Here is a 21,444-nt window from a genome sequence, read left to right as displayed (position 1 = left end):
AGCTCAAGTGGTACCTCAGGTTAAGAACAGTTCCAGGTTAAGAATGGACCTCCAGAACGAATTAAGTTCTTAACCCGAGGTACCACTATACATGGCATGGAGAAAGCAGACAGAGCAAAGCTTTTCCCCCTCCCTCTCTCATAATAGCACTAGAACTCCATTGAAGTGGAGTTTTGGAAGCTTCGATACAGATAAAAGAAACTGCCTCTCCACACTGAGCATAGTTAAGCTATGGAACTCTCTTTCACAGGAGCCAGGGATGGCCAGCAATTTGGATGGCTTTAAAAGAGGATGGGACCAAGTCATGCACAAGGCTATTCTCTGCCTCCAGAGTCTGAGGCAGTAATGCTTCTGAATGGCAGCTGCTGGGAAAACCCAGGAGGGGAGAGGGCTCTTGTGCTCAGGTCCTGCTTACGAGTTTCCCACAGGCATCTGGATGTCCACTGTGATGTCCACTGCTCCAGCCGGCTCTTCTTACGTTAACTGAGCTAGGGTGGCAGACTTCCCATATTGCAGATTTTGCAGGCTGTTCCAAGTATGAGATATTGGAGCAACGTTTTATCTGCCAAAGCCAGAGGTTTCTAGATGCACACTCCGTCCAGGCAGGTAAGAGGCATTATAAGGACACAATCTATCCAGGCAGCAGCAGCAGCGAGGACTGTGGCCTGATGAGAGAGGCATGGTCTGTGGGCGAGATAAACAGACCTGAGTTTTCCCATCCCTGCTCTCAAAACTCAAAACAAATCTGCCCCAACGTGAACCTGTGCCAATTCTCAGTTCAGTACAAGCAAGTTAATAATGCAGATGCAAAATCAGTTCAAGTGATGTGAGAGGCCCGGGTTGTTTCGAGATCTCAAGGCAATGTTGGAACATGCTTTTCAACGAAAGGTTATAGCTAGCATCGCAGCTCTGTTCAGCAAGCAGGATAGCCCTGTTTAATTACCAGCGAAATTGCAGTTACCCAGTGAGATGATGATACCGATCTTTAATTAGTTATAGTTTTGATGGAAATCTCTACAGGTTTCAAATACTAGTGGTTTGCCTTTTCATGCTGCAAATGGATAGAGGATTCTTTCAGTGCCTCTCCAAACAAAAATAACTTTGGTTTGCATAAAGAAAGCATTGCTGTGTTATTTCTTGCCTCGCCACACACAGACACAAAAGCCTAGCTGATTCAAAAGGGAGGAATAGCTCCTTCATGTAAGGCCAACATCCTGCTTGACTTGAGAGAGTGATAGAGACCAAAGTAGATCTCAAATGTACCCTTCATATTTTAGGGCATGTTTTTGTCTGCTGGTTTAGTCTGGCATTTATTTGTATTGCCATCCTGTTTATGGGTGAAAACAGGCATGGGCACAGGAGATCTGTGATCATATTTTCCATTTTCAGGAAAGGCAATTGCAGAGGAGTCAAATTCTGATTTCATCAGCAGTGTTGGGTGTTAAAATTCTGTCCCCTGTGCTCTTTCCCCATCTTAATCACACAGAAATGTATCCACATGTGAACACTCACAAATCTGCCATCAAAACTTCAGCAGAAAACAACCTGTGCTATTATTCTCCACCCTCCCTAAGAGCAAATTCTAGCAGCAAATTCAGGGAAGTGAGCTTGATCAAGGAACCAGCTGCAATTAAAATTGGAGTGCCTCTCTTCACACACCCCAAGTTGCTTTAAATTAAGAAATATAGGGAAATATTTTTGACTCTAAGGCAAAAGGGCCAGGTCTATCCCACTACATCCATCAGACTACACACTGTAACACACCAAATGTAGTGCTTCAATTTCCAATAAACAACCCAAGTGTGCCTTGGAAGTCGCTGCCCATAAATGGCTACCATCCATATGGGCTATGTTCCAGCTCTGCTGTTGAATACCAGTGCCTGAATACCAGTTATTACAAACTGCAGGTGGGCAGAATGCTATTGTGTTCATGTCCTGCTTGAACATGCATCTGGTTAAACACTGTGAGGACAGGATCCTGAACTAGATGGACTATTCACTTGAACCAGCAGGCTCTTTTTATGATCTATAGACATTATACAGGTGTCCTGGCTATGTGGTTTTAGATGCTAGATTTCTGTAATTAATTAAAGCAAACCTACCCTCCCACTCAACCACAGTTTACTTACCTATGTTGGTTTTCTTGAATTTTTACTAATTTTATGTGTTTTGAGGATGGGTTTCATTGGTTTTCTTGAGTGTTTCCTGGATTTTAGTTGCTCAGTCTACAATCTTAATACAGTGGTACCTCAGGTTAAGTACTTTATTTGTTCCGGAGGTCCGTTCTTAACCTGAAACTGTTCTTAACCTGAAGCACCACTTTAGCTAATGAGGCCTCCTACTGCTGCTGCGCCACCGGAGCACGATTTCTGTTCTCATCCTGAAGCAAAGTTCTTAACCTGAGGTACTATTTCTGGGTTAGCGGAGTCTGTAACCTGAAGTGTATGTAACCCGAAGTGTATGTAACCCGAGGTCCCACTGTATGTACATGTTGCGAATAAGTGGCTTATAAATCTCTCAACATAATTTTAAAAATATTGTATGTCTGAGGTTACCTACAGGTACTTTCACTTGCTGACAATTAAAGATGTAGACAAAGTATACAACGCAGCACTTTAATGTTTATTCCATTCATGCATTATTCCATTCATCCCAATGCAATGTGAATGAAGCCAGGGAGTCTGGTGGACTGGTGATGGAAATGTTGCTGCCACGTGTCCTGCAAAGAGGCCGTATCCCACCCTCGTCACAGCCCTCCAAACATTATCAGTCCATGTCCACCCATCAATGAGAGGACTGCCTTCTTCCATAGCAAGCTCTTGGAGACTGCTGTGGATGGCCCTGCCTTCAGACATTCAGTGGGTGGCTCAGCACAGCGACACAAGGGAAGTTTCTCAAAAGAGATGTTCACCTTGCTCTGTTCTGGGCAAAGTCCAAGTTATTTGGCAGTTTCTCCTTTCTTACTTGGTTTTGAAAGCCACTTAGTTGGTTTCTGCAGCACGGGTGATTAATTTATATTTATTTTTATGGGATTCCAAATAACAATAACAGTATAGGTAAAGGAGCCCTGGGCGGTTAAGTCCAGTCAAAGGGGTTGCGGTGCGCATCTCGCTTTCAGGCCGAGGGAGCTGGCGTTTGTCCACAGGTAGCTTTCTGTGTCATGTGGCTAGCATGACTAAACTGCTTCTGGTGCAACGAAACACCGTGACAGAAACCAGAGCGCATGGAAACGCAGTTTACCTTCCTGCCACAGTGGTACCTATTTATCTATTTGCACTGGTGTGCTTTTGAACTGCTAGGTCAGCAGGAGCTGGGACAGAGCAACGGGAGCTCACCCTGTCGTGCGGATTTGAATTGCCGACCTTTCAATAGGCAAGCCCAAGGGCTTAGTGATTTAGACCACAGCGCCATCCACGTCCTGCTGATGATGTAATAATATGGCCCTATAAGGATACCAATCTACCGCATATTCATTAAAGTAAAATGCAAATATGTGTTAATATGCTGCACTGATCTCTATTTCTGGATTTGCCAATTTGCATTCCTTTGTTTGTAGATTTTACAAAGCTATGTGCCTACCGATCTGATCTTTTTGAAAATGATGGGGGGGTAATTATGGCTGTAGTCTAATACACATTCACCTGGGAGCACACATAGATGAAATTAATAGGACTACTAAATATGCCTAGGATTGCACTGGAAATGAGGCCAACCCCACCTGCATGTTTTGAAATATACAGTATTTATTTAGCGGCATCAGGGAGTGGAGAGTGGCCAAGATTTTTCAAGCAATCATCTCTGATCCTGCAAAACCATATTGTTCTGGGTGTTCTAAAGTTCATCAACCAATCTGCCCCCCCCCTTTTTGCTGGAAATTGAACATGTGTTTGTCCTACACATGGGAAGGATCTGAAGATGGACAAGGAATGGCTGTTATGTCTGAAACGTTTATTGTGACCTTTACAAAAAACAAAATAGGAGGCAATGATTAAGTACTTAACGAAGGGAGTAGCAGATGTCTTGACTTCCTCGCCTGTGGGTTACATCACAACCACAGGGCTGGAATCAAATCTCCTTTTCCATTCCAGAAACTTCAAAAACAGCTTATGAAAACGGGGAGTGGCATGCATCTTAGCAGGAAACTTCTGCCTCAGGCCAGTCCTGTACTTCCTGATGTAACAACTACATTCTCATTCAGACTTCTTTATATTTATTCCAGCATTTCAGCAAGGAGGCAGCCCCTGGTGTGGAAGGAAAGAATTGGTCTGCTGCCTATAAACTATAAATCTCTCTCCCCCACCCCCAACTCGGAAGCATGTAATGAGCCACTAAACTTTAATAACAAACAACATGCAAATGGCAATAACAAACAAATGCCAATTGCCATGTGCAAACTGTTAATGAATATGACTAAGCTGTGGGCCTTTTTTAAATTCACCTCGCCTCTGCACCTGCCTCAAAACTGTGGCAGAGAGGGACTCACTACTGAAGACAAATCTCAGGCACTAGGAACAACCTAGATGGGATGCCATTCATGTTATCTGGACGTGTGAGCGGATAGCTTTTTAAAAAGTAAATTTCAGGCATGGGATATGAGCCAAATCCAGCACACTGAAAAGGGGAGAGGGGTTCACTGTGGTCTAAACTTTTATCTGGACAGGGGCTTCATGTATATTTACTAGACGTCCAGGTAAGAGTGCATAGGGTTTCAGTCTAGGATAAAACAATCTGATGGTCGATTACCAGTAAGTAAATTCCATTGAAACCAGCGTGACATACTTCTGTGTAAAAATTTACAGGATTGGGCCTAAGTCCTTGAGACCACGCACCAATATCATTTACCCCCCACCCCACTGAGCGCTAACAGCAACTGGGGGAGAGGGGGTTTCGTTTAGGGAATTTTAAACCTATCCCGCTCAGCGCCGCTGTCCCAATCAAAATGGTGCAAACTCCGCGGCGCGTACTTTCTTATAGAATGAAATCGGTGCGCGATGCGACGCCACAGGTTACTCCGTGATATGTGCAAACTCCATTCGGACTCCTCTTTCGCCTTTTTTTCCTTTTTTTTAAAGCTGGCGCGCCACGAGCACAACCTCGCCTCCCAATTTCTACCTGGCTCTGGAACTGACGGTGCAATCCTACGCCTACTTACCTGAGAGCAAGTCCGACTGAACTCAATGGGACTTACTCCTGAGCCTAGGACAGTCCTAGTAGCGCAAAGATCGGAGGCTCAGTCAAAAGGAAGGGAAAACTCTGGGCAAGAAGGCCGGGATAGTGGGGGGTGGGGAAGGTGCCGAAAGACAAGGATCTCGCCGAGGGCATCCCGAGCCGTTTTAGCCTCGCGGAGAGGCTTCCCCGGCTGCCTTCGTCCTGCATCCACCGCGCGGGAGGGAGGCGAGAGCGGGTGGGTCGGGATTTCGCCTGGAAAGTCACCTGATCCTCCTCGCAACCCGCCAGCCCCGCCGCGGCTTCCCCCGAGGGCCGGCCCCTCCCCGCGCCCTGCTCTCCTCCCCTCCCTTCCCATTGGCCCCGGAGGAGAGTCCGGCGTCCGGCCCCAGAGGTTTATAAAAGCCGCGCTCCCACCCGTCGATGGGACCTTCTAACACCTGGAGCCGGCGCGCAATTACAGTATCCCCTCGCGTTTAGTGGTTCTTTCTTTGTCTGTCTCTCTAGTTTTTTCCTCTTGCCTGGAAGGAGTTAGATCTCTTGAGAACAAGCAGCCCGCCGCAACCACAGCCCCGACGGCCGATCGCGAAGTCCTCCCCCGAGGCTAGGTTGCGCCCGGGGAGACTCGGCTTCTGCGCAGATCGCCGCATCGTTGCGCAGCGCGATCCTGTGGCTTAAAGCGCGCGGCTGTTAGCGGGGTCGGCACTTTCCTGCGCGACCCTCCTAGTGCTGCTACTCCGTCGGGCTAGGAGCCCGCCTCTTTTTTCCTCCCCACCTGCATTTAAATTCAACTTGCTGCATCCGGATCCCGCCAGTCTGCGCCCCCGAAGTTTTACCAGCTTCCTTCCGCGCGCAGCTTTTAAGGTTAGATCCAGCCTGTGGCCAAATCCCACCGAGCGCCGGAGGTCAGGTTAGATCCCTCCGCTAGAGAGAGAGACCCCGACGTGGTCGTGTGTGTCTCGATCCACTTGCGGCGAGCTCGATTCCTTCGGGCTGCCTCCCTCGGACCATTCCGGGCATCATGAGCGCCCCCTTAAAGCGAGCCCCGCTGCTGGGCTCCCTCGTGAAGCGGCGAGGCCCTGGCAGCGCGCCCGCCCCTCCGCAGCAGCAGCAGCTGCTGCCCACCTCGTCGGTGTGCGCCTTGCAGCCCAAGGAGGAGATGCCCGTCTGCCCCAGGCAGGCGCCCCACGCGCTTTCCGCGCTGCCTGGCCCCACCAAGTGGCCTCTGATGGGCAGCCTCTTGGACATTCTCTGGAAAGGGGGCCTCAAGAGACAGCACGAGACGCTGGTGAGTAACTTCTGTGAGCCTCCACCACCAATCTTTACAGGTCCTATGGCACAAACCACCTGGGGGATTCCTTGGGTTCGAAATCCTTTTGGCACAGCCCCTAACACAGCCCAAGGCAGCCCCATAACTCAGTGCTCCAACGGAGGAAGCCACAAGTTTAGTCCTGAGCATCTCAAGTAAAAACTTGGGTCTCCAGTGGCATAGCTGGGAAGTCTTGACCTAGGGTGCTTCCAGACTACCTGCTTGTTGAGCATTCATTATTATTTGTTTGCATGGTGCATGGTGCGTGTGTGTGTCAAATATATTGCGTGAAATTGTGTTCCCCCGCAATTTCCAGTGCAGTCGCTCATCCCTTTCCTTATCCTTTGGGGGAAATTGGTTGCACCAGACTTGAAGTATGTGATTGAATCCTGCCTGAAAATAGCCGTAATCTGGAAGCGTCCCTTGATGGATAGACCGGGGATACAAAACATGTGGCTTGGGACCAGTTGCTGTTCTAGAGTAAGGTTACCAGACATCCGCGTTTCCCAGGGACAGTCTCCGGATTTACAAATCAGTCTCCATACAAAATCCATTGAAGTTGAAAAGTGTCCCCGGATTCATTGAAAAAAATCTGGTAACCTTATTCTAGAGGGGAGTGATGCTGGCTTGCAGGTGCTTTTTCCTCTACTCTCATAGTCACCTGGGGTGAATCTCTGTAAGTGCACACTTGCATGTGCAACTTGGATCCACAGTGGCTCTCCTCTTTACCCTCCATTTCCTTCTCCCTTTGGTTGCAGGCTGATTACCACCGCAAGTTTGGCAAGATCTTCCGCATGAAACTCGGGGCTTTTGATTCGGTGCACATCGGTGCGCCCTGCTTGCTCGAGGCCCTCTACAGAAAAGAGAGTGCCTACCCACAGCGCCTTGAGATCAAGCCTTGGAAAGCCTACCGGGACTACCGTAAAGAGGGCTATGGTCTGCTTATCCTGTGAGTTAGGATTGAGTTAGGAGTTAGGATAGTGAGTGGCATGCATAGCTGGGGGCAGAGCCAGTGGGCAATGAAGGAAGGCACTCACAGCATCCTGCTGAAATCACTAAGCGTCACAAAACTGCCTATGATTCTAATGGCTTGGCTCGGAGTTCCAAGTGATGTTAATAACAGCATGGTTTTCTCGTGCTTATAAATTTAGCTGGGGGAAAACCGCATTGATCAAGACCGAATCAAACAACTGCTTTAATTTGCTTAATTTGTTTTTTGAGTTTGATTTTAAAAACCCACAAGAACTTCTCTACCTCTCCTCAGCTATTTGTGCTGTGTGTGAATGTTGTTAAATAGAAGGTTGTCCACAGAAACTAAATGCCCATTCTGGCCTATGGAGGTTTTACATTCATATTGTGAAAATAGTTCGGCATAAGCCATTTCAGAGCATCTTCTGTGTACAATCTGGTGCACTGTCAGCATCAAGCTGCATGTTATTCTGGGAGATCTCTGACTCCTCCTCTCCAAAATGCTTTTTAATAATAATAATAATAATAATAATAATAATAATAATAATAATTAATAATAGTAAGCTTTAGGAAAATCAACCAGTCTGGTCACAGCTCTGGGACTGGGAGAAGAGTCTGTGTTATTTTTTTCTGCTTTAATATGTTTCCCCTCAGCAGAAAAAATTACGGGAGAAAAAAAATAGGTATGGCAGGTGAAGCACTTTGAGATACAATGCACTATCTTGCTAATGCCACCATCTTTCAAATCAGAAGGGGAATAGAGAATGTGGGGAACATTCTGTAAAACTGATTTTGAGCGTCACTTTTGAAAACTACCCAGGAAGTGATGCTTTTAAGCATAAGGCCATTTTTTACACTGTCAGATTCATTTTCTAACCTTCCTTGGCATATTTTAGCATTTATCTGTAAATTGCTCAAACCTAGTATTTGCTCAAGGCACATCCAGCTAATATACTGCTTTTAGATTTCAGCCATCAGCATTTTCTGACATTTCACATTAATCTACACACAGTGCTAACTTAAGTAGAAAATGTCAGCATTTGCAGCGTGTCTGGAATCTAGTATAGTAGACATGAGTAAATGAGGATCTCTTTTAACTTTTCTCTTTTTCATTCGCACAGAGAAGGAAAAGACTGGCAGCGAGTAAGAAGTGCATTTCAGAAGAAATTAATGAAGCCCACAGAAATTATGAAGCTGGACACCAAAATCAATGAGGTATTCATAAGGACTTATGCTTTTGTCTTCTAAGTTGTTACGGCTTTAATTCAATAGCCACTGAACACTGTAAGGCTTACTTCTGCATAGATATGCATAGGATTAAACTGTAAAGCATCATGAAATCCAGTTTGGGTCTGATCCAGGCACAGATGTAATTGAATATTTTGAGCTACCTTGTTTGTGAATGGACTCATTTAGAAGAGGGAGTTAAGAAACAATCCCTGCAAAAATCTCAACTCTTTCACACACATAAAACCCTGCATGTAAAAACCTAGTATATCAAATAGAGGGCTATACTAGGGCTTTCTCCCTGATATGCCAAGTTTCTATATTCAGGGTGAGCTTTTATATGGAGTAATGTGTGCAAAATGCAATCCCCCACTTTCAGTTCCAATGGTTGAGTCCAGGAAGGACTATACACTTGATTTTGATGAATGCATGGCTCTGCAGTCAATCAGTTCCACAAGTTATGCGTCCATCTCTGCCTTTGGTATTGGCTGTGAATGGATTCAGGTAATCAGACAAATGTTGGTTGCCAAGTAATGAGATTTTGTTTGCCAGTCTATAGAATCCAGTGTTCATTGGACCCTTTCAGTCTCACTTGGTTTTTTCCCCAGCACATGGCAACTGAAGTTGTTGGTGCTCATGATGGGAGCAGCACTGAACTGACTGGTCAACTAAGTTTTATCTATTGAAATTAGTGAACCTAACATAGCCATGTTTATTAATTTCCTTGGGTCTACTCTGATTAATACTTAGTTGAATATCACCCACTGACTCCAATTTGGAGGCTGCCAGAGAAATCCCCCTATTCTCTGTAGATGTGCACCTATGATTTTGCAGGACTCATTAAATCCCAGTTTATTTGCCCACCCCAGGCAGAAACAAGTTGATTTTTTTAAACTTTTATTGATACATGCAATACTTACAAACACAAACCAGAACACTAAACAAACTTATTATACATAGATACATACGCCTCTCAACTTAGATTACAAAAAAGAAAACAAACATACAAACTAATCATACAGACATAAATCTTGACTTCCCTCCACCTATATGTGGAGGGAAGTTTCTGTTTCTTTTCTTCCTTTCGCTGTGTTACCAATATTATGAAACAAGTTAACAGGAGTTAGTTGAGACGTTACACTTGGAAGCGTCTTTACCTGCTCTTGTAAACAAATCACAACAAAGATGCATTAATCATTTGCCCACTGCTGTGAGATATTCTCCAATAGCAGCTGATGTACATCAACCTTTACAGACGTGAGGTGGAGCTAGTGAGTTGACTAGTGATACAAGAACAAAGAATTCTCAGAGTGGTCTTCAAACCAATCAGAACTAACAAAATGGAGTTTTTATAAGTCATATCTGTGGAGCTTTATTTTCAGCTTAGAAGGGGGAGAAATAACACATTCCTGTACTACGGAATGTGTGTGTGTGTGTGTGTGTGTGTGTGTGTGTGTATGTGCACGCACGCATGTATGTGCATAGCAAAAGAGTGTTTGTAAAAATAATGACCTGTGCATATTTTGCTTTTCACCAATATTCCAAATTTAATTCCCTTTTTAGGTTCTAGATGATTTTATGCATCGGATAGACACACTTTGTAACAAGAATGGAGAAATAGAAGATTTGTATTCTGAACTGAACAAATGGTCATTTGAAAGTAAGTTTCCCTTTAGCCTGGGGTAGGTAACAAAAGCACAAGGCATGCTGCCACTCTTCCTCTTTTCCATCTTCCTTTCATCGTGTGAACTACAGTGACTGATAGTTTGCAGTCACTGGAATTTCCCCCCCATATGGGGTAGATCCAAATTACATATTTGTGACTTTAAGCCCAGGCATAGGCAAACTCAGCCCTCCAGATGTTTTGGGACTACAACTCCCATCCCCCCTAGCTAACAGGACTAGTGGTCAGGGATGATGGGAATTGTAGACTCAAAACATCTGGAGGGCTGAGTTTGCCTATGCCTGCTTTAAGCCTAAAGCCTGCCTTCAAGGATCACACTGGGCTCGGCCTGATGTAAGTAAGCTTCTTTTTGTTACTTTAAATAAGATTGTGGCGTCTTTATTCTTTTAAGAGGGATAAAAAGGGAACTTACCAGGAACATACAATTCAATACTAAATTGTATGATAGTGAGAGGCCTACACAAGCCTGCAACCAGCTATCTGCTGTGCTGTGTAAAGGGGAATGCACTCTGCTAAGTAAAGGAACTTGCTAACGCAAGTTAGGAAGGATCTTAATAAACAATATATCCTCTCTTGCCTTCCTGAACATTCCCACACTGCTACCCCAGCCATGTTGAACACATGAGTAGGTTCATTTGATTTCCCCCCCTAGTGTTCACGGCAGACTAGGGAAAGAATCACTCTATATCGGAGGAAGGAAGAGTACATGAGTTTGAGTTCTGGCTGGGTGTGTAATGTCAAATGATGGTTTGGCATTGCATCTGAAATAAACCATAGTGCAGAGTGTGGCTGAACTCTTTGTTCCTCATCCCCAAACAAAATGAACTTTGTATGTGCAATTTGCTTGTCTATACCTCTTGTTGCTATGGGCTTTCCCTTCGCACCCCTTCTTCAGTTATATATAAGGATATAAGTTATCTTCAGACAAGTATCTGTGAGGCTCTTTTTTCTTTTGCTTCTGCTATAAGATGCCCTGATGGCAGTGCATCGATCCTTACGGCTTTCTTTTCTATGATAGGTATTTGTCTGGTACTGTACGGGAAGAGATTTGGACTCCTGCAGCAGGACACTGGAGATGAAGGCCTGAACTTTATCAAAGCCGTAAAAACGGTATGAAAAAATGACATGCTGAACATTTTAGCCATTTGATGGACAGCAGTGTAGGAAGTTGCCTGATGTAGCAGTGGTACACATAACTCTGAATAGTCTGTGCTAGCCCTCTCCCAATCTAGTGTCCTTTGTACTTCAACTCTCACCAGTTCGGTGGGATGCAAATGCGCTGGTGGAGCCAATCCAGCACTTCTGCCAGCCCATTTGCCATGCCCCTCCCCTTTCCCCTCTGCTGTGGAAACTCAGCCAAGTGGAGGTCAGGTAAGGAGTGCAGTCTTTCTCCATCAAGGTTGGGGGATGCTGGTACAGTCGAACCTCTGTTTACATAACCCTCTGGTTATGTACACTTCGGGATGTGCACGCAACAAACCCAGAAGTATTTTACTGGGTTTCACCCCACATGCATGCACAGAAGCGGCCCTCGGGTTGCAAAAAACTTGGGATCCAACCGGACCTCCGGAATGGATCCCATCCACAACTGGAGGTACCACTGTATAGACCGACTGAAAGCAGATCTCCAGGGTTTTGGACGGGAGTATTTTCCTACTCCTGCCTGGAAATTATGGGAACTCTGCATGCAAAACATGCTCTACCACTGTCATCGTAGTTGTGATGGTCTCTAGAAAATAGTGGTTTTCTTAAGTAATTTTTGGCATGAATGGACCACTCATGGGAATGCACGATTGAGTAAAGGGTCTTTTATATCTAGAAGGAGCATGAGTAAAGATGCTTAGGAGCTGCAGGAATTCTATTGACCCAGCCCTTCTATGCATTGCACAGAAATAGTACTTGGTGCTCAGTAGGATGGCTATGTTTTGCCTCCTCTGTTGGAGGCAGTATATGTCTCTGAATGCTGGCTGCTGGGAATTGCAAGTGGGAGAGTGCTGTTGCACCCAGGGGTCCAGCTTTTAGGCTTCTTGTGGACATTTGGCTGGCCACCAAAAACAGGAAGCTAGACCAGATGGTCTTCCAGGCTATTTCAGCAGGGCTCTTAACCAGATGCCTAGGAAACGCTTAAAGCAGGACCTGGGTGTGCTCTCCTCACTTGCAATTCCCAGAGATTGGTATTCCGAGGCATACTATCTCCAACAGTGAAGGCAGACCATCCAGTACCAGGACTGGTAGGCATTGATAGCCTTGTCCATGAACTGGTCGCATCCTCTTTCAAAGCCGTTCACTTCTCTGCTGCAATCACAGGTTTGATTCCTGCTCTTCTTTGTTTTAGTGCACATTTTGTTTCATTTTAATAATGCAGTTCATCTCTTCGTTGCCATTTTGCAGATGATGAGTACATTTGGGAAGATGATGGTGACCCCCGTTGAGCTCCACAAAAGCCTGAATACTAAAGTTTGGCAGGCTCACACAAAGGCGTGGGACAATATCTTTAAGACAGGTAGCTGAACACACCTTGTGGTAGTGGCAGTATCTTGTGAAATAAGCTTTGCATCTTACAATTTAGCAACTGTACTGCACTTGACCTGAAAGTTAATTTATCAATTACTCTCGATATACATTTGAATTATCCTCTGTGGAGCACATGGCAGCATACCTGGAGTTAGCGCGTGTTATTTTTCACAACAACCCTGTGAGGTTGGTCAGACTAAAATATAGTCATTTGCCCAAGCTTCCCCATTAAGCTCCATGGCTGAACCAATAATTAAAACCAGGTGTCCCTGGTCTGACTTTAGTGCCCTCCCTCCTAACCCCCCCCCAAAAAAAACCTGGCTTGCCAGAGTGGCTGTTTAGCTTCTTGTTATTTATGCCACTATAAAATATGAAACTGAAATTGGTTATGGGGAGATATCAGGCTTGAGGGATCTAATTTCTTCTTTGCAAGAACCATGCGATCTACCAATTGGAGCCAGGTGCAAAAGAAATATACTCAAAGTAATGAATGCCGAGCCCAGGAATTTGTGTTTTTTCAGTACTAGAACTGAGTAGACCTCACAGTCCTTCCACACACAAAATCACTCCTGGGTGTGAAGCATTCCTTATTTTGGAGGTATCACTTAGGATGGGGAGAAGGGCATCCTTTTGTTGCTCCCATAGTTGGGAGCCTGAGATCTTTGGTGATCTACAACAGCCCCATCTTCTGCCCACCCCTAGCTAATTGGGTCGCTCGAGTTCACCACGGAAGCCTCAAAAGCTCTGGTAGAATAGACCAGTGCATAAAGCAACTTCAGATTGCTTGGCTCTCTTCTCTCAAACAGCTGGCTCTCTGTTCTTCAGGCATTTCATAAGTGTATGGTGCAAGCTTCCTCTGAAGGAGCTCAGGGTAGCATTTCTGTAGCCTCCCAACGACCCTGTGAGGTTGGTTAAGCTATGAGAGAGTAGCCTGCCTAAGATCAAACCAGAGAGTTGAATGGTTTTCCCATATCTAAAATTCTTCCCCTTGCTCCCTTTTGCAAACAGAGTGGGAGGTGCAGTATTTAAAACTTTAGGCAGTGGCTAGCATGTTTGAATGATCCTCTCTGTTAAGTTGTGGGTGAACATATCAGACGACACAGCGATTCTTCAAACAGCTCTTGTTTATTCACAGGCCAGGACAGAACTGAACTGAAGGGTTCAGTCAGCCTGCTTATATAGAGCTCCAGTACAACGTTACTGTAACAACTTTCTAAAACTATCCAATCACTGAACGTCACTTTCGACCCCTTATTTGCATAACTATCTACAGTATCCCCCTGCTGGCCCAGGGTGATAACTTCAGTAAATAACACTCTCTATAATACAATGCAATAAAAGCCTGCACATAGAAAACTATTCAACGATTGTCCTCGACACCTAGTTTTCTGTGAGCAAGGAATTTCTGAAACGGAGGAACATTGCAACTTTTGAGGCCTATAAGCATTGCTTTTGTTTGCTCAGTACTTCCTCTCTTCCCTCCCACAGTGAAATGCTCTATTGACAGCAGGCTGCAGAAACACTCTGCCAACCCCAGTGAGGATTTCCTCTGTGACATTTACTTTGGGAGTCAGCTTTCAAAGAAGGAGCTCTATGCTGCCATCACGGAACTCCAGATTGCTGGAGTTGAAACGGTAAATCCTAGCTTGCTTCTCTGCATTCGTGGCAAGGATCCTCTTAACGGTCACCCAGCTAAAAAGATGATAGTCTCCTCTTTCCTGTGACCCATTTTCCTCATTTGAATTCCTCCCTCCTTGTTCTTACTGATTATCATCACCATCATTTCCATTTAATAGGTTGCAATCCTGTTCCTCCCCTGAACAATGCCTTAACATCTGCTAAGTCTCCCCTAGATTGTGCCAAGTTGTTTTTGATGCAACTTTTCAAAAATCTAAATACAGAAGGCCTAATGCAGGGATAGGGACATGGGTGGTGCTGTGGGTTAAACCACAGAGCCTTGGGCTTGCCAATCAGAAGGTCGGCAGTTCGAATCCCTACAGGGTGAGCTCCCATTGCTCGGTCCCTGCTCCTGCACAACCTCAAAGTGCAAGTAGATAAATAGGTACCGCTCTGGCGGGAAGGTAAACGGTGTTTCCGTGCGCTGCTCTGGTTCGCCAGAAGCGGCTTAGTCATGCTGGCCACATGACCCGGAAGCTGTACGCTGGCTCCCTCAGCCAATAAAGCGAGATGAGCGCCGCAACCCCAGAGTCGGCCACGACTGGACCTAATGGTCAGGGATCCCTTTACTTTTAATGCAGGGATGGAGAACCTGTGGCCCTTCAGTTTCTGGTACTGCAGCTTTCATCAGCCTCAGCTGGCATCGCCAATGGTCATGGTAGATGAGAGTTGGTTAGGTAACATATACAGTGGTACCTTGGGTTAAGAACTTAATTCGTTCTGGAGGTCCGTTCTTAACCTGAAACTGTTCTTAACCTGAGGTACCACTTTAGCTAATGGGGCCTGCTGCCGCACCACCGCCGCATGATTTCTGTTCTCATCCTGTAGCAAAGTTCTTATCCTGAGGTACTATTTCTGGGTTAGCAGTGTCTGTAACCTGAAGCATCTGTAACCTGAAGTGTCTGTAACCCAAGGTACCACTGTAGTGTGTCACTGATATCTCATTCCTCTCCTGATGTTTCTAAATGCCTTTTGTACTACAGTGGTACCTTGGTTCTCAAACGGCTTAGTTGCCGAACAAATTGGCTCCCGAACGCCGCAAACCCAGAAGTGTTCCAGTTTGCAGACATTTTTCGGAAGCCGAACATCCAACGCAGCTTCCGATTGAGTGCAGGAAGCTCCTGCAGCCAACTGAAAGCTGCGCCTTGGTTTTTGAACGGTTTCAGGAGTCGAACGGACTTCCAGAACGGAGTAAGTTCAAGAACCAAGGTTCCACTGTACTAAGAATCCTGGTGGTCTGAATAATAATAATAATAATAATAATAATAATATTTATATACCGCCCTATGCCTGCAGGTCTCCTAGGCTAGGGCAGAGCTCAGTTTTGAAACGTAAAGAAGCCAGCTGCAGATAATGCATATAAATATTCTCCCATTGTGAAAGGCTTCATGATGTTGTTGTTGTAGCAGCTCCTTACTCATGTTAACGTAGCAGTCCTGAGTGAGCTCAGTCAGTCTCTCTTACCGTTTTGCAGACAGCCAACAGTCTGCTCTGGGCTCTCTACAACATCTCCTGCAACCCTCACGTCCAGACAAAGCTACTTGAGGAAATACAGGTTGTGGTCTCTGCTGAAGAGACCCCAAATGCTGAACATCTGAAGAAGATGCCCTATTTAAAGGCATGCCTGAAAGAATCTATGAGGTAAATTTCCTGGCCTAGTATGAAAATAAACGGCCTCTCTTTTCTTTGGCTACACCCATTTAAAGCATTTCGAACAGGCGAAATTGACAGGGAAGATCAGAAACCAGGAAGATCAAGTATTTTTTAAAGACTGGAGTGAATTTATTTAAAAGACCACTGTAAACAGTTAAAACCATTGGCGGGGTTGTAATGACACTTGTAATGTGGAATTAACCATGGATATATAACAGATGGATAATGGTATAAGATGCGAAAATGTAATCTTAAATATGGAATCCATGGAGGGAGGGGGAAGGAGGTTCGAAGGTTCAAAAGACCCTTTTATTTCAATGTTTGAAATGGTTAATGTTTAAATGTATAAAATTGTGTAAAACCAATAAAAAAAGTATTTAAAAAGTTAAGCATTTTGAACAGTTATGACTTCCTCTAAAGAATCTTGGGAACTGTAGTTTGTGAAGGGCGCTGAGAGAACAAACTACAGTTCTCAGGATCCGGCTCCTGGTAGATCTGTCTTTCGATCATAGTAAAAAATGTGCTTCGTTTTTTTGCTGTAGGTTAACTCCGTCTGTGCCGTTTACCACTCGGACCCTGGACCAAGAAATGGTCCTTGGAGACTACGCTCTTCCTAAAGGGGTGAGTTGCATTTTCCAGCAGCAAAATTAACTTCAGATGCATTTGCAGCCCTATAATAATAGTTTATTATTTTTATTGCTATTCATAAAAGCACTGGGCACCCTGGTACATTTGTGATGGTTTCTTCTATGTGAGTGTGGGGAAAATTGATCAATTCAGCAAAGGACTTCCCCTGTCTAAGCTGTCATGTACTGTGCTTTATACGTGGTATGAGTGTAGAATTGCAGCTGCAAAGTCACTTTTCTAACACATTGTACTCTTGAAAGAGCTACTTTTCGGAGTGCACAGTTAAGTCACTCCAATGGAATTTGAGCACCGTAAGGTGTAATCAATTATTGCGACAACGTGAGATGTATAGGGGGAAACAGAGTGTGTCTAGCTGGCTTGACATGTTGCTTTGCAGTGCAGGTTAGTTGACTTAATTTATGAAAGAAGTTCCTGCGATCAAGCTTGCCTGGAAAACACACCCTCTCCAGGCGTCGCACATTTTCTTCTGACATAGCTCTTATGCCTTTAATACTGACAGGCAAAAACGCTCATCCAGACCTGCCTCACCACTTTCCCCCAAGGAAACCTAATCTTTTCTACTGAATCAGAGCCAACGACAATCGAGTTTTCTCTGGATTGACGTTTGCTCAATTTATCACTTAAAGAGCAGGTTTTCTGAGGGAAAGCTGTGGGCAGCCACTTGGACCCATGCTTTCTAAGCACAGGGCAAGCTCAAGTCTGGATGAGCCTTCAGTGCAGCTTCCCCCCCTCCATATGAAAATATGCAGCAGAATTTCTGACTGTTCCGCTATTAAAGGTATGGGCTTGAAAATTTGGGTGCAGACAGAAGCCTGATGAAATCTGGATCAAACTAAGCTTTACTCACATTGCACCTTGTTTGCTTGGTTTTTTTTAAAAAAAGTACGCTTAGCCTTTAAAACACTCACAGGCAAGAGAATATTATCTATTTTCTACTCTGAATTGGCTCTGAAGGCAATTTCACTGAAAAGATTAAGGCTTCATCTGCTTTCTTCCATTTTGAAACCCCTGCCTGGAAATAAATCCCAACTTGAAGTTTGTTTGGGGCTTCTTATAAAAAAATTTTAACGTCTCCTGGCTGTTGCTCCATGCTTTTCTCACTTGCCTTGGAAGCACAACAGCCTTTGATGCGACATCATGGTTCTGTCAGAGAAAACAGCTTTTCCTTTTTACTGCAGCCCTTTTTTCCATTAGCAACACAAGGCTTGATGTTCCGTCTTTAGAAAAACTGCACCCGGCTGACCTTCACTCCCCTCTCTCACTCGCCCCATGCTGTTTTCCATGTTTACAGACGGTGTTGATGATCAACAGCCATTCTCTGGGATGCAACGAAGAATACTTCAATGACTGGACTCAGTTTAAGCCAGAGCGTTGGCTCCAGAAGAACATAAATCCTTTTGCTCATGTTCCATTTGGGATTGGAAAAAGGATGTGCATCGGACGCCGCCTGGCAGAGCTACAGCTTCAATTAGCTCTCTGTTGGGTAAGATGTTTGCAATTACATCTTCCCACCCTCCTTCAAATAGCAGTCACATTGTGTGTGTGTAGGGCTGAGTAGGTAAAAATTTACTTATGCCACAGCCTTCATCACAAGACCCTAAGGTGTGTTCCATACATCAAATCCTATTGGTTGTATCCTGCTAAGTTTCACATGGAATAAACCCATTGAAATTATCGGACCTAAGTAAGTCGTATGCAATTAGCATTGAATAAAGGTAAAGGTACCCCTGACCCTTAGGTCCAGTCACGGACGACTCTGGGGTTGTGGCGCACATCTCACTCTATAAGCCGAGGGAGCCGGCGTACAGCTTCCAGGTCATGTGGCCAGCATGACTAAGCTGCTTCTGGCAAACCAGAGCAGTGCACGGAAATGCCGTTTACCTTCCCGCCAGAGTGGTAATTATTTATCTACTTGCACTTTGACGTGCTTTCAAACTGCTAGGTGGGCAGGAGTAGGGACCGAGCAACGGGAGCTCACCCTGTCTCAGGGATTCGAACCACTGACCTTCTGATCGGCAAGCCCTAGGCTCTGTGGTTTAGACCACAGTGCCACCCTAGCATTGAATACACCCATATAAAAGAAGTGGGTAGAACTGTTAGGTGCCCCCACTCCCCTGGGCCATGTGAACAGGTGGGAGGGGCTGCTCACCTGTCAGTCATCACAGCGAGGGGTTAGCCACCCATGCTAAACTTGGGATGGATCATAGCCTTGACATTGTGAGTAGCAAGGCTGTGCCTTGACTTTGAAGCTCATTTTTGAGGGTGAGCTGGCAGATTCCGAGGATTGTCCCTGGCTCAGACAAACCCTTCGTTACAAGTTGGGATGAGTTCGTTCCCACAGGTGCTCACTAGGCTGAGTTTGAGCAGCCCGGGTTTGATTCCTTCTGTCTTTGTGTTGCAGCTTATAAGGAAGTATCAGATTGTAGCGACCGATGACAAGCCGGTGGAAACGCTGCACTTGGGAATCCTCATCCCCCATCGAGAAGTTCCCATTGCATTCAGAAGGCGATAAAGGTAAATGAAGCTGGAGCTCTGTGGCCAGGCTGGTCCCAGAAAATGGCGCCTTAATGGACTCTCTTCTTGGCCCACTTCATATAGGGTTGCCATATTGAAAGTGAAAATCTGGACAAGTTGTTGAGCACATGTTGGGGGGGGGGGTTGTTGTGCTATTTAAAGTTTTGCTGTACATTCCAATTTTCCCAGACATTTGGCCAATTTCTGCCCAGACACTGCTTGTGACTGCATTATTCCGGCTATGTCTGGGAAATTCCGGGTGTATGGCAACCCTACATAATTCATATTTCTGAAAGTTAGGCAGTGCCTGAGTTTTACAGAGCTTCCTGAAGAGTTATGGTAGATTCAGAAATGTGTTTCTGCTTTTCAGGAGACATTGGCCCAATAAGAGCTTTTTTCTTGTCCGCTCCATCTGTTCCTGAACACTGAAAACACCACCATGCCATAATTTGCTGCAACGTTAAACAGTGAAACTATGAAATGAGCAGAACTGGCTTTTTATTTAACTATCATCCTAGAGCCAGGATGGGGAAACACTTGGCCAACTGACAATACTCAGAGCAGCAAGGGCTCCTGGCTGATTCTAGCCTCTATATATTTTCAGAGCAAGTTTCTAGCCCTCGTTTTTGCAGAGCAAATCGGGAAGAACAGAAGGAAGCCAGGAGACAGCTACCATCCAGCCTACATTTCAAAAGTGTGCACAAACCATGTTAACCACATGATAAATTTTCTAATATGGCTTGTGCAAGATCTACCTCTAAATACCATCGGTGGACTACTAAGATAATTGATTACTTTGACCATGTAAATGTGTAAATGTTCTTTTCTCTCTTCCCCTTTCCCTCAGATACTTTTTGAAGGAAGACAGTTGCTTGAGTGCTGCCTTTTCTGAAGACAACCCCCTTGAATGCTTGGCACCCAACCTCCTTCAGCAACCAGGGGCTAAGCATGTTTTGACCTATGTGCTGTTGATGGAAGAGAGATCAAGGAGCATCTGAAGTTAGCTTTGACCTTGCTTTGGGGGCAGATCTGTCAAACCATGCACCTAAGTAATATTTTGAATACTGCAATGAAAACTAACAAGGACCAGCCTTTATTTTAAAAGGTACAAACTGAGAAAACAGCAAAAAGACTGGTGCGAGACAATGGATCTTTTCATGCAGCCCTGACCAAAATCCATTTCTGTTCACCTGCCCGTGTGAAATCTGCTGGTCGTGGCTCGGTACAGCCTTCCTGTTAGATGTTTTTAGGATCAACTGGCCAAGGGTGGATGAAATGATACAGTGAGTTCAGTGCTGAGGTGTGTAGAGGGATGAAAATTTTGCTGTTTCTGACATCCTGCAGGAATTGTGTAGGTTTTTTAAAGTGAGGATTTCTGTCTGCTGCAGGTCTCGTTTAGCATACCTCCTTTTACAAAGGAATGTTGTGATAAGGAGAAAGAATCACTCCAAGAGGGTCCTGGTGTTTATATTTTTTAAAATACTTTTTTTAAAAAAGGGGAGAAAAACTGCACTAAATCCATTTCCCTTTATATATCTGTTAAAACTCAGAGCCTTGCTGCAGTAGCCGTGAAACTTTTGCCATTATATGATTTTGATAAAAACACACAAGTGCTGTATTTGGAAAAAAACAAAGTACCATACCTCTGCTGATGGTTCACACTGCAGAAAATGTGGGCTGATTCAGGCTAGGTCTGCCTGGAAAATCCTCATAAGCTCTACATAGTTCTTCATGCTCATGAACAGACCATTACAGGGAATCCAGTGCTCTGATGCTCTGGATAACAACTTGACAGGACTGGTGGGGTGTGCACAGGCCTACAGAACTGCTCTAGTTTTTAAAAATGCACTTGTCCACTTCAGGGCTTGAACTTATGGGTTGAAGAGACTAATTCAGCACAGTCAGGCCTGCATAAGGCATGACTCACACAGCACCCCAGTAATGTACTGGAACCCACCAGGGGCTGCCTAGAATGCTTTGGGGGGGTGTTTGCATAATGTGGGTAATGTGTGAAGCACCTTCGCTGCCGAAATAAGTGGCTGGTGGGTGTTTCGCTTTTTTCACGCAGTGCATGAATGAATGA

At 45.0% G+C, this 21,444-nt stretch overlaps 1 protein-coding gene across 1 annotated transcript; it reads left to right on the top strand.

Moving 5' to 3' along the window:
- Positions 1–5,997: 5,997 nt before the first annotated feature.
- LOC128416477 (1,25-dihydroxyvitamin D(3) 24-hydroxylase, mitochondrial) lies at positions 5,998–20,961 on the top strand. The gene is made up of 12 exons (XM_053394291.1): positions 5,998–6,454; positions 7,234–7,424; positions 8,566–8,659; positions 10,235–10,331; positions 11,374–11,465; positions 12,747–12,858; positions 14,358–14,503; positions 16,021–16,187; positions 16,742–16,820; positions 18,139–18,330; positions 19,249–19,361; positions 20,209–20,961. The coding sequence occupies exons 1-11, from the start codon at positions 6,188–6,190 to the stop codon at positions 19,357–19,359; spliced, it is 1,548 nt and encodes a 515-aa protein (XP_053250266.1). The 5' UTR covers positions 5,998–6,187; the 3' UTR covers positions 19,360–19,361; positions 20,209–20,961.
- Positions 20,962–21,444: the final 483 nt, after the last annotated feature.

Source organism: Podarcis raffonei, chromosome 6 (assembly GCF_027172205.1).
Source record: "Podarcis raffonei isolate rPodRaf1 chromosome 6, rPodRaf1.pri, whole genome shotgun sequence".
NCBI classification, from domain to species: Eukaryota; Metazoa; Chordata; class Lepidosauria; order Squamata; family Lacertidae; genus Podarcis; species Podarcis raffonei.
This window is presented reverse-complemented; position numbering and strand designations above follow the sequence as displayed.